Source organism: Phyllobates terribilis, unplaced genomic scaffold, assembly GCF_046119375.1.
Source record: "Phyllobates terribilis strain yellow unplaced genomic scaffold, ASM4611937v1 Scaffold_7__3_contigs__length_470593459, whole genome shotgun sequence".
Classification (NCBI taxonomy): Eukaryota; Metazoa; Chordata; class Amphibia; order Anura; family Dendrobatidae; genus Phyllobates; species Phyllobates terribilis.
Window position 1 is genome coordinate 8,952,907 of NW_027362767.1, and position 21,506 is coordinate 8,974,412.

Below are 21,506 nucleotides of genomic sequence, written 5' to 3' on the forward strand. Positions count from 1 at the left end.
ACAGCTGGGAGGCCACTGAGCCTCTGAATATAAGTGACAGCTGGGAGACCACTGAGCCCCTGAGTATAAGTGACAGCTGGGAGACCACTGAGCCCCTGAGTATAAGTGACAGCTGGGAGGCCACTGAGCCTCTGAATATAAGTGACAGCTGGGAGACCACTGAGCCCCTGAGTATAAGTGACAGCTGGGAGACCACTGAGCCCCTGAGTATAAGTGACAGCTGGGAGACCACTGAGCCTCTGAGTATAAGTGACAGCTGGGAGACCACTGAGCCTCTGAGTATAAGTGACAGCTGGGAGACCACTGAGCCTCTGAGTATAAGTGACAGCTGGGAGACCACTGAGCCCCTGAGTATAAGTGACAGCTGGGAGACCACTGAGCCCCTGAGTATAAGTGACAGCTGGGAGGCCACTGAGCCTCTGAGTATAAGTGACAGCTGGGAGACCACTGAGCTTCTGAGTATAAGTGACAGCTGGGAGACCACTGAGCTTCTGAGTATAAGTGACAGCTGGGAGACCACTGAGCCCCTGAGTATAAGTGACAGCTGGGAGGCCACTGAGCCTCTGAATATAAGTGACAGCTGGGAGACCACTGAGCCCCTGAGTATAAGTGACAGCTGGGAGACCACTGAGCCCCTGAGTATAAGTGACAGCTGGGAGACCACTGAGCCTCTGAATATAGGTGACAGCTGGGAGACCACTGAGCCCCTGAGTATAAGTGACAGCTGGGAGACCACTGAGCTTCTGAGTATAAGTGACAGCTGGGAGACCACTGAGCCCCTGAGTATAAGTGACAGCTGGGAGACCATTGAGCCCCTGAGTATAAGTGACAGCTGGGAGACCACTGAGCTTCTGAGTATAAGTGACAGCTGGGAGACCACTGAGCTTCTGAGTATAAGTGACAGCTGGGAGACCACTGAGCTTCTGAGTATAAGTTACAGCTGGGAGACCACTGAGCTTCTGAGTATAAGTGACAGCTGGGAGACCACTGAGCTTCTGAGTATAAGTGACAGCTGGGAGACCACTGAGCTTCTGAGTATAAGTGACAGCTGGGAGACCACTGAGCCCCTGAGTATAAGTGACAGCTGGGAGACCACTGAGCTTCTGAGTATAAGTGACAGCTGGGAGACCACTGAGCCCCTGAGTATAAGTGACAGCTGGGAGACCACTGAGCCCCTGAGTATAAGTGACAGCTGGGAGACCACTGAGCCTCTGAGTATAAGTGACAGCTGGGAGACCACTGAGCCCCTGAGTATAAGTGACAGCTGGGAGACCACTGAGCCCCTGAGTATAAGTGACAGCTGGGAGACCACTGAGCTTCTGAGTATAAGTGACAGCTGGGAGACCACTTAGCCTCTGAGTATAAGTGACAGCTGGGAGACCACTGAGCTTCTGAGTATAAGTGACAGCTGGGAGACCACTGAGCTTCTGAGTATAAGTGACAGCTGGGAGACCACTGAGCCCCTGAGTATAAGTGACAGCTGGGAGACCACTGAGCCCCTGAGTATAAGTGACAGCTGGGAGACCACTGAGCCCCTGAGTATAAGTGACAGCTGGGAGACCACTGAGCCTCTGAGTATAAGTGACAGCTGGGAGACCACTGAGCCCCTGAGTATAAGTGACAGCTGGGAGACCACTGAGCCTCTGAGTATAAGTGACAGCTGGGAGACCACTGAGCTTCTGAGTATAAGTGACAGCTGGGAGACCACTGAGCTTCTGAGTATAAGTGACAGCTGGGAGACCACTGAGCCCCTGAGTATAAGTGACAGCTGGGAGGCCACTGAGCCTCTGAATATAAGTGACAGCTGGGAGACCACTGAGCCCCTGAGTATAAGTGACAGCTGGGAGACCACTGAGCCCCTGAGTATAAGTGACAGCTGGGAGACCACTGAGCCTCTGAGTATAAGTGACAGCTGGGAGACCACTGAGCCCCTGAGTGTAAGTGACAGCTGGGAGACCACTGAGCCTCTGAGTATAAGTGACAGCTGGGAGACCACTGAGCCCCTGAGTATAAGTGACAGCTGGGAGACCACTGAGCCCCTGAGTATAAGTGACAGCTGGGAGACCACTGAGCCTCTGAGTATAAGTGACAGCTGGGAGACCACTGAGCCTCTGAGTATAAGTGACAGCTGGGAGACCACTGAGCCCCTGAGTATAAGTAACAGCTGGGAGACCACTGAGCCTCTGAGTATAAGTGACAGCTGGGAGGCCACTGAGCCCCTGAGTATAAGTGACAGCTGGGAGACCACTGAGCCTCTGAGTATAAGTGACAGCTGGGAGGCCACTGAGCCCCTGAGTATAAGTGACAGCTGGGAGACCACTGAGCCTCTGAGTATAATTGACAGCTGGGAGACCACTGAGCCCCTGAATATAGGTGACAGCTGGGAGACCACTGAGCCTCTGAGTATAAGTGACAGCTGGGAGACCACTGAGCCTCTGAGTATAATTGACAGCTGGGAGACCACTGAGCCTCTGAGTATAAGTGACAGCTGGGAGACCACTGAGCCTCTGAGTATAAGTGACAGCTGGGAGACCACTGAGCCCCTGAGTATAAGTGACAGCTGGGAGACCACTGAGCCTCTGAGTATAAGTGACAGCTGGGAGACCACTGAGCCTCTGAGTATAAGTGACAGCTGGGAGACCACTGAGCCTCTGAGTATAAGTGACAGCTGGGAGACCACTGAGCCTCTGAGTATAAGTGACAGCTGGGAGACCACTGAGCCCCTGAGTATAAGTGACAGCTGGGAGACCACTGAGCCTCTGAATATAGGTGACAGCTGGGAGACCACTGAGCCTCTGAATATAGGTGACAGCTGGGAGACCACTGAGCCTCTGAGTATAAGTGACAGCTGGGAGACCACTGAGCCCCTGAGTATAAGTGACAGCTGGGAGACCACTGAGCCTCTGAGTATAAGTGACAGCTGGGAGACCACTGAGCCCCTGAGTATAAGTGACAGCTGGGAGACCACTGAGCCCCTGAGTATAAGTGACAGCTGGGAGACCACTGAGCCTCTGAGTATAAGTGACAGCTGGGAGACCACTGAGCCCCTGAGTATAAGTGACAGCTGGGAGACCACTGAGCCTCTGAGTATAAGTGACAGCTGGGAGACCACTGAGCCCCTGAGTATAAGTGACAGCTGGGAGACCACTGAGCCCCTGAGTATAAGTGACAGCTGGGAGACCACTGAGCCTCTGAGTATAAGTGACAGCTGGGAGACCACTGAGCCTCTGAGTATAAGTGACAGCTGGGAGACCACTGAGCCCCTGAGTATAAGTGACAGCTGGGAGACCACTGAGCCTCTGAGTATAAGTGACAGCTGGGAGACCACTGAGCCCCTGAGTATAAGTGACAGCTGGGAGACCACTGAGCCTCTGAGTATAAGTGACAGCTGGGAGACCACTGAGCCCCTGAGTATAAGTGACAGCTGGGAGACCACTGAGCCTCTGAGTATAAGTGACAGCTGGGAGACCACTGAGCCCCTGAGTATAAGTGACAGCTGGGAGACCACTGAGCCTCTGAGTATAAGTGACAGCTGGGAGACCACTGAGCCCCTGAGTATAAGTGACAGCTGGGAGACCACTGAGCCTCTGAGTATAAGTGACAGCTGGGAGACCACTGAGCTTCTGAGTATAAGTGACAGCTGGGAGACCACTGAGCCCCTGAGTATAAGTGACAGCTGGGAGACCACTGAGCCCCTGAGTATAAGTGACAGCTGGGAGACCACTGAGCTTCTGAGTATAAGTGACAGCTGGGAGACCACTGAGCCCCTCAGTATAAGTGACAGCTGGGAGACCACTGAGCCTCTGAGTATAAGTGACAGCTGGGAGACCACTGAGCCCCTGAGTATAAGTGACAGCTGGGAGACCACTGAGCCTCTGAGTATAAGTGACAGCTGGGAGACCACTGAGCCCCTGAGTATAAGTGACAGCTGGGAGACCACTGAGCCTCTGAGTATAAGTGACAGCTGGGAGACCACTGAGCCCCTGAGTATAAGTGACAGCTGGGAGACCACTGAGCCTCTGAGTATAAGTGACAGCTGGGAGACCACTGAGCCCCTGAGTATAAGTGACAGCTGGGAGACCACTGAGCCCTGAGTATAAGTGACAGCTGGGAGACCACTGAGCCCCTGAGTATAAGTGACAGCTGGGAGACCACTGAGCCTCTGAGTATAAGTGACAGCTGGGAGACCACTGAGCCCCTGAGTATAAGTGACAGCTGGGAGACCACTGAGCCCTGAGTATAAGTGACAGCTGGGAGACCACTGAGCCCCTGAGTATAAGTGACAGCTGGGAGACCACTGAGCCTCTGAGTATAAGTGACAGCTGGGAGACCACTGAGCCCCTGAGTATAAGTGACAGCTGGGAGTCCACTGAGCCTCTGAGTATAAGTGACAGCTGGGAGACCACTGAGCCTCTGAGTATAAGTGACAGCTGGGAGACCACTGAGCCCCTGAGTATAAGTGACAGCTGGGAGACCACTGAGCCCTGAGTATAAGTGACAGCTGGGAGACCACTGAGCCTCTGAGTATAAGTGACAGCTGGGAGACCACTGAGCCTCTGAGTATAAGTGACAGCTGGGAGACCTCTGAGCCCCTGAGTATAAGTGACAGCTGGGAGACCACTGAGCCTCTGAGTATAAGTGACAGCTGGGAGACCTCTGAGCCCCTGAGTATAAGTGACAGCTGGGAGACCACTGAGCCTCTGAGTATAAGTGACAGCTGGGAGACCTCTGAGCCCCTGAGTATAAGTGACAGCTGGGAGACCACTGAGCCTCTGAGTATAAGTGACAGCTGGGAGACCACTGAGCCCCTGAGTATAAGTGACAGCTGGGAGACCACTGAGCCCCTGAGTATAAGTGACAGCTGGGAGACCACTGAGCCTCTGAGTATAAGTGACAGCTGGGAGACCACTGAGCCTCTGAGTATAAGTGACAGCTGGGAGACCACTGAGCCCCTGAGTATAAGTGACAGCTGGGAGACCACTGAGCCTCTGAGTATAAGTGACAGCTGGGAGACCACTGAGCCCCTGAGTATAAGTGACAGCTGGGAGACCACTGAGCCCCTGAGTATAAGTGACAGCTGGGAGACCACTGAGCCTCTGAGTATAAGTGACAGCTGGGAGACCACTGAGCCTCTGAGTATAAGTGACAGCTGGGAGACCACTGAGCCCCTGAGTATAAGTGACAGCTGGGAGACCACTGAGCCCCTGAGTATAAGTGACAGCTGGGAGACCACTGAGCCCCTGAGTATAAGTGACAGCTGGGAGACCACTGAGCCCCTGAGTATAAGTGACAGCTGGGAGACCACTGAGCCTCTGAGTATAAGTGACAGCTGGGAGACCACTGAGCCCCTGAGTATAAGTGACAGCTGGGAGACCACTGAGCCTCTGAGTATAAGTGACAGCTGGGAGTCCACTGAGCCCCTGAGTATAAGTGACAGCTCGGAGTCCACTGAGCCCCTGTGTTACTACACAGCTTTTCTTCTTAATTATGCCAGACAAATTTAGTAAGCCAGGAGCTATATGCTTTTATCTTCATGTTGACTTTTGCATTGGTATTCTTCTTTGGTTGATTAACACAGACTATTGTTTGAATAATCCTGAATGTTGACACTTGAGTTGAGATGTACTGCAACTTATTGACTGCAAATCTTGCAAGATAGAGACATGGAGCAATACTGTGATAATACTATACAAGTTGATTAAATGCTCAAACAATGAGTCATGAGCTCCTTCCACCTTCATCTCTGCACCGTGACCTGCGAATTATATAAAAAGGGGTCTCTGCCTCAATTCCGGGTTATTCTACAGCATGTCAGCTTAGGGGATTTTGGCCCCAGCTGGAGGAATACAGATTGGCTCTATTGACCATTGCTGAACCCTCAGAGACATCTTGAAGAATCCAAGTTGGGACAATCAGGTCACCTGGCCCCAGACCTCACTGGTCACGGCTAGTTTCCTAAGCTTGTTGTTACCTTCTCTCTTTGGGGGCCCGCAAAAGTGGGGTGTCACTGGTGGGGGTAGTTGGCCCTGGAAACCCCGAAATCACAGCTACTCTATTTCCGGTGGTCCAGCGGAAGGGTGAGGACTCTAACTGACACCATCTTGGGTAGTTGCTGGGACTGTTCTATGTGTTTATTGTCTATTTGTGGTTCATTAAAGTATTGCCAGTTTTACCCTCACCCTGTGGTTCTCTGAGTAGTGTTACGCACACGGGAGATCCCGGGTCTTCACATATTGGTGGCAACTTCACACTCTGTATATAGGTGACAGCCAGGACACAGAGCCCCTGTATATAAGTTACAGTCGGAGGCAGAGGAGCCCCCGTATATAGGTGAAAGTCGGGAGTACATGAAGCCCCCGTATATAGATGACAGCAAGGATGCCATGGAGCCCCTGTATATAAGTGACAGCCAGGAGGACACGGAGCCCCTGTATATAGGTGACTGCCGGGAGGCCATGGAGCCCCTGTATATAAGTGACAGCCGGGAGGACACGGAGCCCCTGTATATAAGTGACAGCCAGGAGGACACGGAGCCCCTGTATATAGGTGACTGCCGGGAGGCCATGGAGCCCCTGTATATAAGTGACAGCCGGGAGGACACGGAGCCCCTGTATATAAGTGACAGCCAGGAGGACATGGAGCCCCTGTATATAGGTGACTGCCGGGAGGCCATGGAGCCCCTGTATATAAGTGACAGCCGGGAGGACACGGAGCCCCTGTATATAGGTGACAGCCGGGAGGCCATGGAGCCCCTGTATATAAGTGACAGCCAGGAGGACACGGAGCCCCTGTATATAGGTGACTGCCGGGAGGCCATGGAGCCCCTGTATATAAGTGACAGCCGGGAGGACACGGAGCCCCTGTATATAAGTGACAGCCGGGAGGACACGGAGCCCCTGTATATAGGTGACTGCCGGGAGGCCATGGAGCCCCTGTATATAAGTGACAGCCGGGAGGACACGGAGCCCCTGTATATAAGTGACAGCCAGGAGGACATGGAGCCCCTGTATATAGGTGACTGCCGGGAGGCCATGGAGCCCCTGTATATAAGTGACAGCCGGGAGGACACGGAGCCCCTGTATATAGGTGACAGCCGGGAGGCCATGGAGCCCCTGTATATAAGTGACAGCCGGGAGGACACGGAGCCCCTGTATATAAGTGACAGCCAGGAGGACATGGAGCCCCTGTATATAGGTGACTGCCGGGAGGCCATGGAGCCCCTGTATATAAGTGACAGCCGGGAGGACAAGGAGCCCCTGTATATGGTTGACAGCCGGGAGGCCATGGAGCCCCCGTATATAGGTGACAGCCGGGAGGCCATGGAGCCCCCGTATATAGGTGACAGCCGGGAGGCCATGGAGCTCCCGTATATAGGTGACAGCCGGGAGGCCATTGAGCCCCCGTATATAGGTGACAGCCGGGAGGCCATGGAGCTCCCGTATATAGGTGACAGCCGGGAGGCCATGGAGCTCCCGTATATAGGTGACAGCCGGGAGGCCATTGAGCCCCCGTATATAGGTGACAGCCGGGAGGCCATTGAGCCCCCCGTATATAGGTGACAGCCGGGAGGCCATGGAGCCCTCGTATATAGGTGACAGCCGGGAAGCCATGGAGCCACGGTATATAGGTGACAGCCGGGAGGCCATGGAGCCACGGTATATAGGTGACAGCCGGGAGGCCATGGAGCCCCCGTATATAGGTGACAGCCGGGAGGCCATGGAGCCCCCGTATATAGGTGACAGCCGGGAGGCCATGGAGCCCCCGTATATAGGTGACAGCCGGGAGGCCATGGAGCCCCCGTATATAGGTGACAGCCGGGAGGCCATGGAGCCCCCGTATATAGGTGACAGCCGGGAGGCCATGGAGCCCCCGTATATAGGTGACAGCCGGGAGGCCATGGAGCCCCCGTATATAGGTGACAGCCGGGAGGCCATGGAGCCCCCGTATATAGGTGACAGCCGGGAGGCCATGGAGCCCCTCCCGCTCCGCAGCCCGTTGCTGATGTCAGGAGGCGGCGCCGGGATCGCTGGGGGTCGCCGTCGGATGCTGCGGGTGTGCAGGTGAGGGGGCGTCCTCTCCGGAGCGGGCGGCAGATGTTTGTTTTTCGGGCGGATGCTTTGTGTCTTGTTCCGCCTGTGATACATCGTAGCGGCTGCACCTGCCGTAATGTCTGGAGTACGAGCGCCCTAGCCCGGCGGACTGCAAGAACCGGGGCCCCACAGCGTGTGAGAGCGGGAGCAGAGGGGCCACAGGGTGTGAGAGCGGGAGCAGAGGGGCCACAGCGTGTGAGAGCGGGAGCAGAGGGGCCACAGCGTGTAAGAGCGGGAGCAGAGGGGCCACAGGGTGTGAGAGCGGGAGCAGAGGGGCCACAGGGTGTGAGAGCGGGAGCAGAGGGGCCACAGCGTGTGAGAGCGGGAGCAGAGGGGCCACAGGGTGTGAGAGCGGGAGCAGAGGGGCCACAGGGTGTGAGAGCAGGAGCAGAGGGGCCACAGCGTGTGAGAGCGGGAGCAGAGGGGCCACAGCGTGTGAGAGCGGGAGCAGAGGGGCCACAGCGTGTGAGAGCGGGAGCAGAGGGGCCACAGCGTGTGAGAGCGGGAGCAGAGGGGCCACAGGGTGTGAGAGCGGGAGCAGAGGGGCCACAGCGTGTGAGAGCGGGAGCAGAGGGGCCACAGGGTGTGAGAGCGGGAGCAGAGGGGCCACAGCGTATGAGAGCGGGAGCAGAGGGGCCACAGGGTGTGAGAGCGGGAGCAGAGGGGCCACAGGGTGTGAGAGCGGGAGCAGAGGGGCCACAGCGTATGAGAGCGGGAGCAGAGGGGCCACAGGGTGTGAGAGCGGGAGCAGAGGGGCCACAGGGTGTGAGAGCGGGAGCAGAGGGGCCACAGCGTGTGAGAGCGGGAGCAGAGGGGCCACAGCGTGTGAGAGCTGGAGCAGAGGGGCCACAGGGTGTGAGAGCGGGAGCAGAGGGGCCACAGCGTGTGAGAGCGGGAGCAGAGGGGCCACAGCGTGTGAGAGCGGGAGCAGAGGGGCCACAGCGTGTGAGAGCGGGAGCAGAGGGGCCACAGCGTATGAGAGCGGGAGCAGAGGGGCCACAGGGTGTGAGAGCGGGAGCAGAGGGGCCACAGGGTGTGAGAGCAGGAGCAGAGGGGCCACAGGGTGTGAGAGCGGGAGCAGAGGGGCCACAGGGTGTGAGAGCGGGAGCAGAGGGGCCACAGCGTGTGAGAGCGGGAGCAGAGGGGCCACAGCGTGTGAGAGCGGGAGCAGAGAGGCCACAGCGTGTGAGAGCAGGAGCAGAGGGGCCACAGCGTGTGAGAGCTGGAGCAGAGGGGCCACAGGGTGTGAGAGCGGGAGCAGAGGGGCCACAGCGTATGAGAGCGGGAGCAGAGGGGCCACAGCGTGTGAGAGCGGGAGCAGAGGGGCCACAGCGTGTGAGAGCGGGAGCAGAGGGGCCACAGCGTGTGAGAGCGGGAGCAGAGGGGCCACAGGGTGTGAGAGCGGGAGCAGAGGGGCCACAGCGTATGAGAGCGGGAGCAGAGGGGCCACAGGGTGTGAGAGCGGGAGCAGAGGGGCCACAGGGTGTGAGAGCGGGAGCAGAGGGGCCACAGGGTGTGAGAGCAGGAGCAGAGGGGCCACAGGGTGTGAGAGCAGGAGCAGAGGGGCCACAGCGTATGAGAGCGGGAGCAGAGGGGCCACAGCGTGTAAGAGCGGGAGCAGAGGGGCCACAGGGTGTGAGAGCGGGAGCAGAGTGGCCACAGGGTGTGAGAGCAGGAGCAGAGGGGCCACAGGGTGTGAGAGCAGGAGCAGAGGGGCCACAGGGTGTGAGAGCAGGAGCAGAGGGGCCACAGGGTGTAAGAGCGGGACCAGAGGGGCCACAGGGTGTGAGAGCGGGACCAGAGGGGCCACAGCGTGTGAGAGCAGGACCAGAGGGGCCACAGGGTGTGAGAGCGGGAGCAGAGGGGCCACAGGGTGCAGGAGCAGAGGGGCCACAGCACGTGAGAGCGGGAGCAGAGGGGCCACAGCACGTGAGAGCGGGAGCAGAGGGGCCACAGGGTGTGCACCGGGAACAGAGGGGCCACAGGGTGTAAGAGCAGGAGCCACAGGGTGTGCACCGGGAACTGAAGGGCCACAAGGTGTAAGAGCAGGAGCCACAGGGTGTGTGACTGTTACAGAGGGGCCACAGGGTGTTTGACTATTACAGAGGGGCCACAGGGTGTGTGACTGTTACAGAGGGGCCACAGGGTGTAAGAGCAGGAGCCACAGGGTGTGCGATGGGAACAGAGGGGCCACAGGGTGTGCGATGGGAACAGAGGGGCCACAGGGTGTGCGATGGGAACAGAGGGGCCACAGGGTGTGCGATGGGAACAGAGGGGCCACAGGGTGTGCGATGGGAACAGAGGGGCCACAGGGTGTGTGCCGGTCACACAGGGGCCACAGGGTGTGTGCCGGTCACACAGGGGCCACAGGGTGTGTGCCGGTCACACAGGGGCCACAGGGTGTGTGCCGGTCACACAGGGGCCACAGGGTGTGCGCCGGGCCACAGAGGGGCCACATGGTGTAGGGGCCACATAGCAAGTAAAAGCAAGGATGATGAATGGGAGGATTAATGGGGGTTGGAGAGTAAATGTTCATTCTTCTTAAGCAGATTTTTGCAGTTGGAGGTCAAAGGTCAAGAGATCCCCAGCAGATCCCAACCAGGTACCAACCAACTCCTCATCAGCAGGGATGTAGGAAGCCAGTCATTCAGTAAGGTTAGAGGTCGGTGGAGACCCTCCCCCCCCCCCCCCCACTTCAGTAAGGTTGGAGGTCGGTGGAAACCCCCCCCCCCCCCACATCAGCAAGGTTAGAGGTTGGTGGAGACACCCCTACATCAGTAAGGTTGGAGGTCGGTGGAGACACCCCTACATCAGTAAGGTTGGAGGTCGGTGGAGACCCCCCCCCCCACATCAGTAAGGTTAGAGGTCGGTGGAGACACCCCTACATCAGTAAGGTTGGAGGGCGTTGGAGACCCCCCCACATCAGTAAGGTTGGGGAGCCTTGGAGACCCCACCACATCAGTAAGGTTGGAGATTTGCGGAGACCCTCCCTCACATCAGTAATGTTGGAGGTCGGTGGAGACCCCCCCACATCAGTAAGTTTGGAGGTCGGTGGAGACCCCCTCCCCCACATCAGTAAGGTTGAAGGTCGGTGAAGACACCCCCCCCCCCCCTCTACATCAGTAATGTTGGAGGTCGGTGGAGACCCCCCACATCAGTAAGGTTGGAGGCCGGTGGAGACACCCCCCACATCAGTAAGGTTGGAGGTTGGTGGAGACGCCCCACACATCAGTGACATTGGAGTTCGGCCTTCATCCCTGTCCCATGTACTTCACTTCCACCAAAACGTCTCTACAAACCAACATCCACCCTCGTCATCGCAGGAGGAAGTGTCAGTCCGTGCCCACTGTGCACCATTGGCTGTGGGGGGCTATCATGACCCCGCGTTCTATCATCGTCTTGAGTCCAGAGAGCCGGCCTGATCATTTCTTGTCTCTTCAGGTTATGATCTGGACATCGTGCTGGAGTCCTCCTCCTCCATGGAGCCCCTCATGCCTGAGGACCCCCAGGCTAATGTGACCGATCAATGTTACAGCGCCCGTTCACATAGTTCGGTCCTGCAAGGACTGCCATTCGGGGGTGTTCCAACCGTCCTGGCTATCAACTTCCTGGTGTGGCTGGTAAGGCTGGTCCGGGGCTATATGTGAGGGCACATGGCCCTGGGGCCGGACACTGGGAGAAGCTGATCGTTCTCATCTCTGATTCCAGCTGCTGCTTCTCGTCTTCTCGTGTCTGAGGAAGGCGGCGTGGGACTACGGACGACTAGCGCTGCTCATAGACAATGACAGGTGAGATGGTGGTGTGCGCCGTTCGGTGACTGACCTCCCCATGTTGTGCACTCACTCACCTCTGCACTTTCTCCGCAGCCCGGCCATGCGACGCAGATGGACAACATATGAGTAATGGTCACTATAGTCAGGGCTGGTGGTGGGGCTCTTCCTGCATGTACCACGTGTGAGTCCGCACCTCCTCATGAGCGCGCCACGTAGACTCCGGCCCCTCGTCTGTATTCAGTGGAGAGCAATGATAACACATCAGTGCTGAGGATGGACGCCTCACACGTGGCACCAGGGTTATCATGAGGATGCATGCACTTTATCTCAGCTTCTATTGTGATGACTGCCCAGAGCTGTGGTGGTGGCTCTCAGCAGAGCCGTGGTGGTGGCTCACGGCAGAGCCATGGTGGTGGCTCTCAGCAGAGCTGTGGTGGTGGCTCTCAGCAGAGCTGTGGTGGTGGCTCTCAGCAGAGCCGTGGTGGTGGCTCACGGCAGAGCCATGGTGGTGGCTCTCAGCAGAGCTGTGGTGGTGGTGGCTGGGAGCAGGCTGTACTAATCACTGCTTAGAGCAGGGCCATGATAGTGGTGGCTCGAAGCATAGGCGTGGTGGTGGTCTGGAGCAGGGCCATGGTGGTTGTGAAACTGGCGGCACGGAGTGGGGGCATGGTGGTGATGGTGTAGACTTGGAGCAGATCCGTGGTAGTGGCGGCTCAGAGAGGGGACTTGCTGGTGGCGGTTCTGTGACTTAATGCCTCCTTATTTTGTCTGTCTCCATTTTTCAGCCTGACCTCTCTTTTCTATGGAGAGCCGAGTGACAAGGAGAAGTCACCCTGTGAGACGAGCCCTTCAGACCTGAACAGTAAAGATTTGGTGAGAGAACGGGATCAGACTCCCCTAAATTGGTTACCTAACAGCAAAGTGCAAATCTACACATAGAATAGCCGCATATTATCAGTGTGGGGTGATTCCTGTATGATGTGATTCATGTACATTATCAGTGTGGGGTGATTCCTGTATATTATCGGTGTGGGGTGATTCCTGTATATCATCGGTGTGGGGTGATTCATGTACTTGATCAGTGTGGGGTGATTCCTATATGATGTGATTCCTGTATAATATCGATGTGGAGGGATTCCTATATGATGTGATTCCTGTATATTATCGGTGTGTGAGGTGATTCCTGTACATTATTGATGTGGGGGAATTCCTGTATGAAGTGATTCCTGTATATTATCGGTGTGGGGTGATTCCTGTACATTATTGGTGTGGGGGAATTCCTGTACATTATTGGTGTGGGGGAATTCCTGTATGAAGTGATTCCTGTATATTATCGGTGTGGGGTGATTCCTGTACATTATTAGTGTGGGGGAATTCCTGTATGATGTGATTCCTGTATATTATCGGTGTGGGGTGATTCCTGTACATTATTGGTATGGAGGGATTCCTATATGATGTGATTCCTGTATAATATCGGTGTGTGGGGTGATTCCTGTATGATGTGATTCCTGTATAATATCGGTGTGTGGGGTGATTCCTGTATGATGTGATTCCTGTATAATATCGGTGTGTGGGGTGATTCCTGTATGATGTGATTCCTGTACATTATTGGTGTGGAGAGATTCCTGTATGATGTGATTCCTGTACATTATCTGTGTGATGTGATTCCTGTATGTTATCGGGGTGGGGGGATTCCTATATGATGTGATTCCTGTATATTATCAGTGTGGGGTGATTCCTGTACATTATCGGTGTGGGGTGATTCCTGTATGATGTGATTCCTGAATATTATCAGTGTGGGGTGATTCCTGTATGATGTGATTCCTGTATATTATCGGTGTGTGAGGTGATTCCTGTACATTATTGATGTGGGGGAATTCCTGTATGAAGTGATTCCTGTATATTATAGATATAGGTGATTCCTGTATGATGTGATTCCTGTACATTATTGGTGTGGAGATTCCTGTATGATGTGATTCCTGTACATTATCTATGTGGGGGGATTCCTGGATGATGTGATTCCTGTATGTTATCGGTGTGGGGGAAATTCCTGTATGATGTGATTCCTGTATGTTATCGGTGTGGGGGAAATTCCTGGATGATGTGATTCCTGTATGTTATCGGTGTGGGGGAAATTCCTGTATGATGTGATTCCCGTACACTATCTGTGTGGGGTGATTCCTGCATGATGTGATTCCTGTATATTATTGATGTGGGGTAATTCCTGTACATTATCGGTGTGGGGGGATTCCTGTATGTTATCTGTGTGGGGGGATTCCTATATGATGTGATTCGTGTATGTTATCTGTGTGGGGGGATTCCTGTATGTTATCTGTGTGGGGGGATTCCTGCATGATGTGATTCCTGTATATTATTGATGTGGGGTAATTCCTGTATGATAAACACAACAAACATGGGGAGGGCACCATCAAGAACATGGGATCTACCTCCAGCATGTCAAAAGGGACTGAATTGCAAACAAGAAAAGAGACATGCTAACTAGCAGTGATCACCATAGAAAATCCAAATGTTATTTTGTAAATGCACAAAATGCTACATACAGATTGAAATCACTTACAAGCCAAATCTGCCCACCGTGGGTAGATGCCCAACCTATAACTCCATCCCACTAGAATTCTAATAGTCACAAACAAAATAAATTATGCCACACGGTTTCTAACGATCAGCACCACAAAGGACGGTCGATGAACCACTGCTTGTCCAAAATAAGACTGTGTGCAGACTGACTACTATTGATCGTGAACAGATGACAATGCTACATAATGAGAAGTCCACAGTGCAAAGGAAATATTAAATACACCAAAATATCAGAAAAACAAAAAAAGGGTCCTGAACCTAAGGCAGTGGTTGCAGCCTCAATACATGTGAAGGCCCATAAAAACAGCGCTAATAAATAAACCTTTTACACAGGCCCCTGAAGAAGCCACTTGGTGGCGACACGCGTAGGGCTATTGATGCCCGACCGCTCCATCCCCCGCTTTCCCTTATATTTTTTCATATCTGCACACCACTGGTGCAGGTGTTATGTGCATGGACCGGCTGCTCAGCTGCTATCGCACAGCTGGCTCCATAGGGACATTGTGACACAGGTGACTGTATTGGCTACATTTTTGTATTAGCGCTGTTTTTGTGGGCCGGTATATATAAGGATTGGCGTGCACACAATCAGTGGGCGAGGTGCTGGTGGAATGGGGTATGGTACCCACCGATCAATAAAATAGAGATTCACCGCACACTCTGGGACTGGGTGATGAACAGTTTATTCTCTGTGACAAGCAAAATTCAAAGATGCAAAAAACAATACTGTGCTTGAATTTGACCAGATTTAAACACAACGTTTCGCCCCTTGTGGGTCTTTTTCAAAGGGTCAGTGTAAGGAAAAGACGACATATGAGCTTGTGAGAGAATTCATGGTACAATAGAATAATGGAAGAATAAAGTCCCAAAATATGTAATAACAAGTGATCCATAAAACGACAGTAATAGTATATACATTAGATAGTGTGCTGTATAATGGTATAAATACAAATCAGAATACAACAAAAAAACATAATTATATACAACAAATTATTTACAATATATATATATATATATATATATATATATATATATAATGCTATGAAATATACGATGGACTACCACCAGGAGGGTGGTCTAATGTCACAATGAGCTAGTCAAACAACTAAGTGTAAGGATACGAGAAAGTATAACAGGCACAACTGTGAAAATGAGAGCTAAATCTTACTTGTTTGTAGCGTAGAAAGAAGGATTCAATGGAATCTTGTCCAAAGGTGAGACATTGTGTAAAGGACTGCAAGGTAAAGGGCTGCAAGGTAAAGGGCTGCAAGGTAAAGGGCTGCAAGGTAAAGGGCTGCAAGGTAAAGGGCTGCAAGGTAAAGGGCTGCAAGGTAAAGGGCTGCAAGGTAAAGGACTGCAAGGTAAAGGACTGCAAGGTAAAGGACTGCAAGGTAAAGGTGAGAGGTTCATGTGGATGCATGGCCTGAGAGCTGAGCGTGCCACTAACACCTTACAAGCTACCTGGTCTTAAGTGTAGATCAGGGGAGCTGAAGGTTGCTGTGGAGGAGACAATGGGAATATGCGGTAACGTCTGGAATCCATGTGGGAAGGGGGGGATTACTGCTGGAGGCAGTAAGAGGGGGAGCAGGGCTGGCCAGGTGCCTTAAGATCATGGCGTCAGGGTGATCCCGTGCCCTGTTACTCTTGTCCACGTGTGGGCACATGGTTTATGAACCCGGCTTGTACCACCGGACCGGAAGTGCGTCATCGTAGCCGGGGTTAGATGGGCGCTTGTATGAGTGTGGCTGTAACTATGGAAGCTGGGACGCTTCCCAATTTAGTGCACATGCGCAATCACCTTGCGCCAGTCAGACAGTGCGGGATGATATGATATATAGCGCTAATAGGCCGCTGCGGGAGCAAGTTAAATATAATGTATGGAGGTGGATTATAAGTGTGGGATATGGTAAACCATGGAAACTTTAGGGAACAGGGTATCTGCGGTATTGTTAAGCATGTAGATTAATAAAAGCTGCAGATAATCGTTTGCGGCCTTAAGGTGACACGAGACAATAAGGCTGATTATAGGTGAGAATAAGGCTGATTATATGTGAGATTGGACCGAAGGATAAGGAGATAAGCATGAGAGGAACCTGCAAGTGGAGAGTGTCTGTGGGGTATCGTACTAGGCCCTGTATATGGGAGAATAGGAAGAGAAGTGTGGAGGGAACTTGTGGAAGGGGAGCGGCTGTAGGGTCCTGAATTTGGCCCTATAGAGGAGAGGAGCTGAAGGGTAACATAACTAATGTGTAGGAATGTGCGAAGGGTATGGGGACAGGAGAGGAGCTGTAAAGAATAACATTAGGCTACCTGTTAGAATGGAGCTGGTGGACGGCATAACTAGTTATCTATGGGTGGGGAGGTAAAACAAATCGAGCCAAGAGGAACACGTATTAAAGTGGCTGGGGGAGATCCATACTATGGAAGGGGTAATAAAATAGACTGAATAGCTCACCTGGTGGTTGGGTGCAGGTCAAAGATAAATTTAGGTTAACCAATCAGTTTCTCTGTTCAGGTCTTTCGGGGCTAGGGTTTGCAAAGTATGAATCCAAAAGGCCTGTCTGTGTTTTAGCAGTTGGATATGGTTGCCACCGCTCCTTGGTCTGTGCACCTGTTCACTGATTGGAACCGGAACTGGGTAACGGAGTGTCTGGCTTGGGTGAAGTGGTCGGGTAAGGGTAGCCATGTTTTGCTGCACCGGATGGTAGATTTGTGGCTGGCGATACGATCTCTAACGTGTTGTGTTGTTTCCCTACATACAACAGTCCGCAGGGGCATTTGATAACATATAACCCCAAAGTTAGTCACATGTGTAGTAGTCTCTGATAGGGTACGTTTCCCCGTTCTCGCGTGTGTGGTGCGGTCAGACTTGATTATGTTGGAGCAAGCTGCTCAGCTCAAACATGGAAATGTGCCATATTTGCGTGGGCCAAGGAAGCGCTGAGTTGTGGTTGGTAGTGGACCTCCGATGTCCGCTTTTACTAGTCTGTCCCTGATTCTTGGGGCTCTTCTGGAGCACATGAGGGCTGGAGCTGAAAAGGACTTAATATTGGGATATGCCCTGGCGAGGAGGGGCCAATGTCTCTAGATAATGGTATGTATTTTAGGCATTAAAGGACGGTGTACATGTACTATGGAATTCTCTCCGTTCTGTTGATAGGTAGAGGGGGAGGAGGTGTCTGTATTCTCTCTTCTTCCTGTTCTAGTAGTCTGGTGGGATAGTTTCTTTCCTTGAACTTGAGTGACATCTCAGACAGGCGAGTGTGTAAAAGGTCCGTGTCTGTGACAATTCGAGAGACCGTTTGGAGACTGTTTTTAGTAGACCTGGGATGACAGTTAGAGTCATGTAATAGGCTATTACGGGCGGTGGGTTTAGAGAAGATGTCAGTGGAAAGTGTCCTGTCCGGGGTTTTCATTACCGTAGTATCTAGGAATGAGATTTGTTTACTGTCAAAATTCAAAGTGAATTGTAGCTCTGATCTAATGGAATTGAGATAGTTGTGAAACTTGTTGAGTGAGTCCACACTACCCTGCCAAATGCTGGAAATATCATCGATATATCTGTAGTAGCCGGTGGTGTGTTGCTGGAAAAGGGCATTAATGTACAGAAATTGCTCCTCAAATGCACTCATGTATGTATTAGTGCACGCAGGTGCTACGTTCGAACGCATAGAGGTTTTTATGGGCTTTCACATCTATTGAGGCTGCAACCACTGCCTTAGGTTCAGGACCCTTTTTTTGTTTTTCTGATATTTTGGTGTATTTAATATTTCCTTTGCACTGTGGACTTCTCATTATGTAGCATTGTCATCTGTTCACGATCAATAGTAGTCAGTCTGCACACAGTCTTATTTTGGACAAGCAGTGGTTCATCGACCGTCCTTTGTGGTGCTGATCGTTAGAAACCGTGTGGCATAATTTATTTTGTTTGTGACTATTAGAATTCTAGTGGGATGGAGTTATAGGTTGGGCATCTACCCACGGTGGGCAGATTTGGCTTGTAAGTGATTTCAATCTGTATGTAGCATTTTGTGCATTTACAAAATAACATTTGGAATTTTTTTATGGTGATCACTGCTATTTAGCATGTCTCTTTTCTTGTTTGCAGTGTAACTCCTGTATGATGTAATTTCCGCCCATTATCTATGTGGGGTGATTCCAGTATGGTGTGAATCCCATAATTTATCACTGTGGGGTGATTCATTTATTATGTGATTCTCACAAATTATCCTTGTGAGGTGATTCCAGTTTGACGTGATTCCCCTACATTATTGGTGTGGGGTGATTATTATGTGATGTGATTCCTGTACATTATCGGTGTGGGGTGATTCCTGTATGTTGTGAGTCCTGTACATTACCTGTGTGGGGTGATTCCTGTATGTTGTGAGTCCTGTACATTACCTGTGTGGGGTGATTCCTGTATGATATGATTCCCATACATTATCGGTGTGGGTTGATTCCTGTATGATGTGATTCCTGTACATTATCGGTGTGGGATGATTCCTGTATGATGTGATTCCTGTACATTATCGGTGTGGGATGATTCCTGTATGATGTGATTCCTGTACATTATTGGTGTGGGGTGATTCCTGTATGATGTAATTCCCGTACATTATCGGTATGATATGATTCCTGTACATTATCTGTGTAGGGTGATTCTTGTATGATGTGCTTCCTGTACATTATCGGTGTGGGGTGTTTCTCGTACATTATCGGTGTGGGATGTCCTGTATGATGTGATTGCCGTACATTATCGGTATGGGGGGATTCCTGTATGATGTGATTCCTGTACATTATCGGTATGGGGGGATTCCTGTATGATGTGATTCCTATATGATGTGATTCCCATACATTATCGGTGTGGGGTGATTCCTGTATGATGTTATTCCCATACATTATCGGTGTGGGGTGATTCCTGTATGATGTGATTCCCGTACATTATCGGTATGGGGGGATTCCTGTATGATGTGATTCCTATATGATGTGATTCCCATACATTATCGGTGTGGGGTGTTTCTCGTACATTATCGGTGTGATGTGCTTCCTGTACATTATCGGCGGGGAAAGATTCCTGTATGATGTGATTCCTGTACATTATCGGTGTGGGATGATTCCTGTATGATGTGATTCCTGTACATTATCGGTGTAGGATGATTCCTGTATGATGTGATTCCTGTACATTATCGGTGTAGGGTGATTCCTGTATGATGTGATGCCTGTACATTATCGGCGTGGAGAGATTCCTGTATGATGTGATTCCTGTACATTATCGATATGGGAAGATTCCTGTATGATGTGATTCCTGTACATTATCGGTGTGGGATGATTCCTGTATGGTGATGTGATTCCTGTACATTATCGGTGTGGGGTGATTCCTGTTTGATGTGATTCCTGTACATTATCGGTGTGGGGTGATTCCTGTATGATGTGATTCCTGTACATTATCGGTGTGGGATGATTCCTGTATGGTGATGTGATTCCTGTACATTATCGGAGTGGGGTGATTCCTCTACATTATCGGTATGGGGTGATTCCTATATGATGTGATTCCTGTACATTATCGGTGTGGCATGATTCCTGTATGGTGATGTGATTCCTGTACATTATCGGTGTGGGGTGATTCCTGTATGATGTGATTCCTGTACATTATCGGAGTGGGGTGATTCCTCTACATTATCGGTGTGGGGTGATTCCTGTATGATGTGATTCCCGTACATTATCGGTGTGGGGTGATTCCTATATGATGTGATTCCCGTACATTATCGGTGTGGGGTGATTCCTATATGATGTGATTCCCGTACATTATCGGTGTGGGGTGATTCCTATATGATGTGATTCCCGTACATTATCGGTGTGGGGTGATTCCTATATGATGTGATTCCCGTACATTATCGGTGTGGGGTGATTCCTATATGATGTGATTCCCGTACATTATCGGTGTGGGGTGATTCCTATATGATGTGATTCCCGTACATTATCAGTGTGGGGTGATTCCTATATGATGTGATTCCTGTACATTATCGGTGTGGGGTGATTCCTATATGATGTGATTCCCGTACATTATCGGTATGGGGTGATTCCTATATGATGTGATTCCCGTACATTATCGGTGTGGGGTGATTCCTGTATGATGTGATTCCCATACATTATCGGTGTGGGGTGATTCCTATATGATGTGATTCCCATACATTATCGGTGTGGGGTGATTCCTGTATGATGTGATTCCCGTACATTATCGGTGTGGGGTGATTCCTATATGATGTGATTCCCGTACATTATCGGTGTGGGGTGATTCCTATATGATGTGATTCCCGTACATTATCGGTATGGGGTGATTCCTATATGATGTGATTCCCGTACATTATCGGTGTGGGGTGATTCCTGTATGATGTGATTCCCATACATTATCGGTGTGGGGTGATTCCTATATGATGTGATTCCCGTACATTATCAGTGTGGGGTGATTCCTATATGATGTGATTCCTGTACATTATCGGTGTGGGATGATTCCTGTTTGATGTGATTCTTGTACATTATCGGTGTGGGGTGATTCCTGTTTGATGTGATTCTTGTACATTATCGGTGTGGCATGATTCCTGTATGATGTGATTCCTGTACATTATCTTTGTGGGATGGTTCCTGTGTGATGTGTTTCCCATACATTATCGGTGTGGGGTGATTCCTGTATGATGTGATTCCCATACATTATCGGTGTGGGGTGATTCCTGTATGGTGTGATTCCTATATGATGTGATTGCCATACATTATCGGTGTGGGGTGATTCCTGTATGGTGTGCTTCCTGTACATTATCGGTGTGGGATGATTCCTGTATGATGTGATTCCTATATGATGTGATTCCCATACATTATCGGTGTGGGGTGATTCCTGTATGACGTGCTTCCTGCACATTATCGGTGTGGGGTGATTCCTGTACATTATCGGTGTAGGATGATTCCTGTACATTATCGGTGTGGGGTGATTCCTGTATGATGTGATTCCCATACATTATCGGTGTGGGGTGATTCCTGTATGATGTGCTTCCTG

At 51.6% G+C, this 21,506-nt stretch overlaps 1 protein-coding gene across 7 annotated transcripts in view; it reads left to right on the plus strand.

Annotated features, from left to right (window-relative positions):
• The first annotated feature begins 7,930 nt into the window (after window positions 1-7,930).
• The window catches only part of TMEM63C (transmembrane protein 63C), a 228,213-nt gene continuing 214,637 nt past the window's right edge, over window positions 7,931-21,506 (plus strand). The window contains exons 1-6 of one of the 7 annotated variants that reach the window (XM_073638117.1): window positions 8,143-8,225; window positions 10,640-10,692; window positions 11,532-11,710; window positions 11,799-11,878; window positions 11,957-11,989; window positions 12,649-12,736. In XM_073638117.1, the coding sequence (XP_073494218.1) occupies window positions 11,570-11,710; window positions 11,799-11,878; window positions 11,957-11,989; window positions 12,649-12,736 (342 nt within the window). In that variant the 5' untranslated portion in view covers window positions 8,143-8,225; window positions 10,640-10,692; window positions 11,532-11,569. Of the gene's footprint in view, window positions 8,061-8,098; window positions 8,256-9,436; window positions 9,456-10,639; window positions 10,693-11,531; window positions 11,711-11,798; window positions 11,879-11,956; window positions 12,045-12,648; window positions 12,737-21,506 lie in introns of those variants that run through there. The other 6 variants (XM_073638120.1, XM_073638119.1, XM_073638118.1 and 3 more) reach the window with 6 other exon arrangements.